The sequence below is a fragment of the Halyomorpha halys genome, unplaced genomic scaffold, assembly GCF_000696795.3.
Source record: "Halyomorpha halys isolate HHAL.00 unplaced genomic scaffold, Hhal_1.1 Scaffold2276.1, whole genome shotgun sequence".
In the NCBI taxonomy this organism is placed as follows: domain Eukaryota; kingdom Metazoa; phylum Arthropoda; class Insecta; order Hemiptera; family Pentatomidae; genus Halyomorpha; species Halyomorpha halys.
Genome location: NW_027108698.1, coordinates 69,862 through 77,158, shown reverse-complemented (window position 1 = coordinate 77,158; position 7,297 = coordinate 69,862). Strand labels below are relative to the sequence as shown.

General features: G+C 27.8%; 1 protein-coding gene across 1 annotated transcript; it reads right to left on the bottom strand.

Moving 5' to 3' along the window:
* Positions 1 to 15: 15 nt before the first annotated feature.
* On the bottom strand, positions 16 to 5,771 carry LOC106691361 (peroxisomal acyl-coenzyme A oxidase 3-like; the record flags this gene model as incomplete). The annotated part of the gene is made up of 6 exons (XM_014437104.1): positions 5,634 to 5,771; positions 3,154 to 3,312; positions 2,925 to 3,080; positions 2,693 to 2,840; positions 178 to 349; positions 16 to 93 (listed from the first exon to the last, which is right to left on the bottom strand). Coding segments are annotated over exons 1-6 (851 nt in total), but the record flags the coding sequence as incomplete, so codon positions are not given.
* Positions 5,772 to 7,297: the final 1,526 nt, after the last annotated feature.

The window sequence follows — 7,297 nt, the reverse complement described above, 5'->3', positions numbered from 1 at the left end:
AATGCAGTTTCATACTCTCCATTCTCATTAATGTCACCAATTTTATTTAGAAGACATTCTTTCGGAATTCGGTAATAGTGGAATATTACATAGCTAAAAATAAAAAATGAAATAAATACAAAATGATACTACAAAAAAGTAAATATATAAAAAAAAATTATGAACCGAATAAAATACCCATTATCGATTCCATGTAGTCCGGCTTTTTCTCCGATATCCCCAACTGTTATGTTCGGATATGGTATGAGCGTCTCAGGGTCTCTGATAGGAACAATAAAAGCGTGAAGTCCATGACAGACATTGTCAACAATCAGCTGGGCGAATAGCAAAGCATGCGTGGACTGGCGTCCTTAAAGAAAATAAAAAAATAGTAATAAGAATGACAAAAATAAGAAAATATTTACTTACATTTTAAAATAAATTAAACTCGTGGCAACAAACAAAACTAAAATTAATAGTAAGAAAAAATATAATTAAAAAAAATAATATAAGAAATAAAATAAGACACATAAAAATTAAATATATTTTTTAATTCAGAAATTATATTTTTATTAATATAAATGGTGGTCTTAAATTAAACTAAAAAGCCCAATAATACCATGTTTTATTCATTTCTTAGATTGTACCTATGGAAAAAAAAATTCTTAAATTATATTATATAATGTTAATGTTACTATGGCTTAATTTTTTGACATTAGAGTTCAACTTATTTTATTATAATCATATAATCTGTCCATAATCATTCATAACAGAGAACTGGCCCACCTATTACTGAAATATAAATACATCACAGATGAAAGATATTCCTGTAAAGGTAAAGGGAACAGGGAAAATCACTAGGAAAAAGGCTTTTCAGTTTCTAGTTGGATATTGCTTGGCACTGGGAAAGTTCTGCTTACAGCATTTTGCCTCCACGGGCAGGTGGATTTGTTTCTTTTCATATTATAAAAAGTACCAGTATTTTTCCAAATTAATTTCATTTGTATATATAGTTGACCAGAAAATTTAAATATAAGAAGATGGTCAGGATTGCGGTCAAAAAGAGAACAAATAGTTATAAACTATTCTACTTTCTAGTCGCTAGCAATACCAACAGTTGGATTGGCATCATTTCTTTTTTTATGATCGTGAGGGATTTTTTTTGTACCTTCAAAATAACACAACATTTGACATAATCTTCTAAACTTCTGTTGCCCAGTCCTTGAGGGTTATGGAGTGTTCATCTAAGTAATTTTTTATAGTTGATAATATTATTCTGAATTGGATCCCGATTATAGATTACAGAAAATGTTATTCCATGATTTTACAATAATTAAATATCAAAACATGTGTGTTTTATGGGGAGACTTTAGTACACCATTTTTTATTTTGATACAAACTTGTTTACTTGGTAATAGACCATATTTTCACTCTTTTTTACCAGAAAATAGTGTAATGAAATACCTCGTGTCTATAAGAAGAAATTAGGAGGATGTTACTACAAAAATTATACTGAACAAAAGAGAGTTCAACATTCAAGAGACGAAGCTATTCAAGTAAGGCTAAGAAAAAAACGAGTGAATTTGTTCCTGTGGTAGGCCCCTCATTTTTTTATTGTTCCTGGGATAGGACCCACATTGTGTTTTTAGGTTATGACCCAAATTGAAAAATAAATATTTTTTCAACCAACAAGATATGTTTTATGTATCCTACTATTGTTTCCTTTAATTCAGGTTCAGACTATTGATTCTAAGAGGGGTATTAAAACAAGGGTTTTTTAAACTCAGAAATACAATTAGCAACATTTTCTTCAATTTTGATTGATTATTGAAAAAAATTCACAAAAAAAAAAATTAGTTCTTTGTCCTGAAACCTTCTAGAACCTCTAAGGAATGAAAAGAACTGGTGAAAATGGTACAACATTTATATCCTTTGGATCCAAGATAAAAAACAGTATAACAAAGTCACCTTATATCATTTTAATATAAATAAATAAAAAATAAATTACCTAAAACTTTATTATATTTATTTTCAGGAATCAATTTACACCCTTTTTCACTTTATAAAGTGCGAGGGAAGTGCATTTGAAAAGATAATTTATAAATATAATAATAACATATAAATGTCAATAACTACTTGAAATAGAAATAATTTTTGACTTGAAAAACTGTTTTAGGCAAACATTGTTTGAAAAGAGAGCAATAGTTTCAGATAATAAAAAAATAAGCTTGTTAATGAAAAAATTAGGACTTATGTTCATTTGAGAATATATAAAAATGATTTTTAATTTAATTAATAATAAGGTAAGGACAAACATAACAACAATTACTAAGATATTTTGGCTCAATTTCAAGAAACATTTTAAATTTGTAAATGGTCATAAATTAGTGAACAACAGACTATAATATATATACATCATATATTGAAATATTGAATCTTTGAAAGTAAATATGGATATAAAAATTTTTTATTAAGGTGGAATATAGCCTGTGCTTATTTTAACTATATGTTAATCGGAAATATTTTTATTTCCATTATATATTATTATTTATTTAATGGGCAGAGGAGCCCGAAATATTGTTCAAATGATCAAAAATAATCAAGAAGTAAAAAAGGGTATAAATGGATTCTTGAAAACAAATATAAATAAAGTTTTAGGAAATAAACCCTCTTTCAATACAACTCTTATCATTTATATTTAAAGTATAATTACCTAAATTTCCAACCCAACATTTAGCCGCACCAATATTTGGCGTATTGAGAACTAATTCATTACTGAGGTGGTCATAAGTGGCCGTTGTCTTCAGGCGCTTAGTATCGCTTCCGTGAGACAGTTCGGTAATAGCAAGACAACTAAGTATCTAGAAAATAATGGTTCTGATCTCATTAAATATAAGTAAAGATATAAAAATTGAAGATGAATTGAACAAAGCAGAACTAGATACCTTTCCGCTCCATACATCTTTGTAATATTTTAAGTGTCTTTGAGTACCAAGGCATAGCAAAGCATTTGCAAACAGAGACACTCCGAGCGCAAATTTTATGGATAAATTGGCATTCAGCATCTCGACAGCTTGATTAAGTGTAATTAAATACCTTGTCTGAAAATTTTAATACATTTTTAGAATTTTTTTTTCACAATTACAAAAAATAAATAAATTAAGAAAAATATACCCTAGTTTTATAATCCCAACTGTGAATATTATCGAATAGTTGAGAATTTCTGAACTTTTCAAGCAGTTTAGCTGTCTTGTGCTTTTCTTCATCAGAATTTAGGATTTTGTTGTTAGGCCAGTAAGCAGGATCGGATTCGAGATAGGACCAAACTTTCATCTGAAACATTAAATATAAAGATTTTACAAAGAATAAATCTTTTTATTAATTTATTTTGGGTTCATATAAACATAGGCAACTTTCAAAAAGTCAAATTACTGAGGAATAACAAAATACTTAAAGTAAAAATAGTCAAAAGTTATAGAACAGGGGTAAATTCACATTTTGAAGCAGGCCGATCAGGTAATAAATTAATAAAAAAATACTATAAAACATTGAATATGATTAAGTATATGCCCAGTAGTGATGTTGAAGTGTAACAAGTAGTAGTAAAGTAGTATTGTTTAATCAAGAAAATCTTAGAGATCAAATAAATTTGATGCACTGAGGAATAGTTTTAAATACAATATAATAAAATGTATAATACATAACATGATATAAATATATTATCACTATTATACCTCGTAAGTCTAAATAATTTAACAATACAATTTTTAAACTGTTTAATTTTTTTTTTTTAAATTAACACATCACTCTAGAGGTATCTCATGTCCACAATTGTTATGAAGGATGCTTATATAATTTTTCCTTACTTCAAAAATTCCTTTGAGATGTCTCTAGAATGCTATATTGAGATTTTTTTTTTTCAAATGGTGTAAAGATTTTTCTGAACTTATGAGGTACCACAATTCAACAATAGGTAATGTGATAAAATATATCATTCATAAACTAAAAAAAATCTATAGCACAACAACAGATGAAATTCCTCAGATTCTGTACTTGGAAAATTAGTTTGTAAACCAATGATTATTCAAATAGGTGATTTGTCCAGCATCATAGCCAAATGTTGAATTTAACTCCAACACATAAAAGCATTAGATATCTAATTTACAGAATCTGGGTGTTCCTTAGATGGGTTTTAAGCTCCAAGAATCAATCTATGGCTGACAACATAGAAAATAATTATTAATAGATCACAATTGTCAATCCAAAAAGGCGGTAAGTGTACTCACATACAATAAATGAGAATGATTGACCATTGATATCAGTTATGTACTAACACAATAAATTGACTCGTGTTAAAGTAAATTTAATAGTAACCTCAACTAAAAGAGACCTGCGTTAAATTGAAGTAGTAATAGTAAAAGAGAAAGATACTTGGTTATAACCCAAAAAAATAGATCATAGCATATAACTGAGTATATGTTCACCTAGAATGTTGGAGTGACACTTGTGTACTGTCACCAATAATATTTTGTCACATGGCTTTACTAATTTTTAATTAATTAATCAAATATAATTCCTAATATATTTCAGTAAAGAAGTCTGCAATAAGTAATGATGTACAAATAAGTAAAATTTATTTTGTTTATGCTAATGTATCGGTCTGAATTTCAGTCTTTCATAAAATCGCTTTTAAAAAAAGGCGAGGTAATAACCATAATTACGAGAAAAAAAAATTATTTAATTTTTTTTCTTATATCTGATAAAAATCAGAAAGTGAAGTGCTCATGTAATTAAAATAATGAAAGGTGCAAAATAAAATGATATACATGATACAATGGGAAGAAATATAATACTGATTTTTTTTTTTTTTTCAATATTGATTACATTTTTACTTTATGTACTTTTTATCTTTAATATTAGTCATGTACAATTCTTCCCTCTACAATACTATACTTTATCTTCTGTTAGTATCATATACTATCTACTTAACTTCTTGTTATAATGTGTCTGAATTTGTTTGATATACATATACTTTTTTTTTTTTAATTGTGTTATCTCGTTTTTTATTTTCAGGGATAAGTTAAATGAAGTGAAATTCAGGCTGAAACTTCGACACAAATAAAATATGTTTTACTCATTGGTAACAGCACCCTCCCACCCCAACCAGCTTCTCCTCATATTAAATCTACAATAAACAAGAAACACCTCATGTCAGTTATCAATTATAAAAATAACTTGGGAGATTGTAGTATAATTTTCTGTGTTTGTTACTTAATTATTTATATTAGCCATGAGTCAACTCTGTGTGTCCAAGAGCCTTCCTGAGAGCTCAACCAGCCTCAACAAATTGGGTATCCTTAATTTGAGAAAAAACCTGATGGCTGAGTAAGATCTTGATTAAATCACCTCCTCGGCATTATTATTAAGTAAGAATTCTTCTCATAAATGATTTTAATATAACTAATGATACATTTACTAATCTGTGTGATATTAATTTCATTTTGTTTTTATACTCAATAATAATTGTCTATTCTTGGGTATCAACCTAAGCCTTATTTTTTTCCCCCCGAATTTTTCATTTAAACCAAATTTATTGAAAACAATTAATCTTCTAATCAAGATGTAGAAATAGTATTAAAAATTGTTTTACTTACTTTAATTGCTGTTCTTTCAGGATCTTCAATTGCTATTCGCATATTCTGTAAATTGAATGATGATAGTTTTCTATAGATATCTAATTGTCCTCCAGTGATAGGAGCAGAAACATTAGTTGACTCACTATAATGAACCATTTTCAATCTAAAAACAAACAATAGTAAATCTATCATTTGATGAAACAGACAAATTAGTAATGATATATAATGGTGAATGATTCTTGCCTTTTTAAGATCAATCAAGTGTACAGTGCATTCAGTCAAAACAGTCCAACTTAAATAGCTTAGTTAATAATTCAATTTCACAATAGGAACATAAACGTATCCAATAAAATACAAGAGATTCAATTGCAAAGATCGAGTAGGTTATAAACTAATAAAAATGATGAAAACCATAAAAAATTAGGACAGTGTTTGACACGTAATTGATGTTAACAAAACGATAGGTGGGAATAATATTTCTCAAATACTTTTTAAAAAATACTGATGTTCGACGAACGAGAACTAATTAAAAGACTAGATTTTAACGTTCATAGAATCGTTAACACTATCTCGCGCATAACCGTCTATCAACTACACCACACCCTTAATGTACTCTTTAATTATATTGACATTAATTCGCAAATATGTGTCATCACAAGACACACTCTAGTATGTTTCATCAAATGCTACTAATACTGAGTGGGTATTCAGTATGTATATGTAAGTTATCTGTAGATTTTATTAAAAGAACTAAAATAGTAATTCGGTAAGCTAGGACTGGAAATCAGGCTTAATTGAATATTAAAACTATTTTATTATCAAATTAGATTTTTAATTGCATTTAGAACCGTTAAATATGACGTTAATACTATTATCCAAACAAACCGGCGGAATGCCAAAACTACCCGTTATATAACGCAAAACATCGATTCAATTATGAAAACATTAAAAATTAATAAATGGCACTTTTAAGTCATAGCTGATTATATTTTACAATTTTTAATATTAATTGTTAAGATATATATGTAGAATTACGAAATTAAAACTATTAAAATTACTGAAATCCAAAGAGGTAACAAACATATAACTAACTTACTAGAAGATTGCTGATTGACCGTGTCTATTTAATATGGTCCGGGTGCGGTAAAAAAAAAAAGCAACTTAAATAGTAACAACTATTTTTATTTGAGCCACCGTTTCGCCCCACGTTGTAGGGCTTTGTCAGGGCTAAAAAAAATACAAACACTTAACATAAGTAAAAAAAAAGAAGGAAAATAACAAGGGTATACAATGAAACATAAAAATTAAATAAGAAAAATAAGAGGTTATAAACAATAAATGAAAATGGAAATAGTAGCAGATAAAAACTAAGAGATGAAAAAGGGGGATAAGAATAAAATAAAAATAAAAAAAGGGAAGAAAATGAACGCAACAGAATTCATACCTGTTTTGACTAAACCCTTTTCCTTTTATCTTATATTAAGTGTTTGTATCTTTTTTAGCCCTGACGAAGCCAACGTGGGGCGAAACGTTGGCTCAAATAAAAATAGTTATTACTATTTGAGTTGTTTTTTTTTTTTTTTGCCGCACTCGGACCATATTCCATTTATTAATATAACTAACTTATATGAACGAAAATGAAAAAAAATTGTAGCAAGATAGTCCGGGTGGCAGTCAATAAA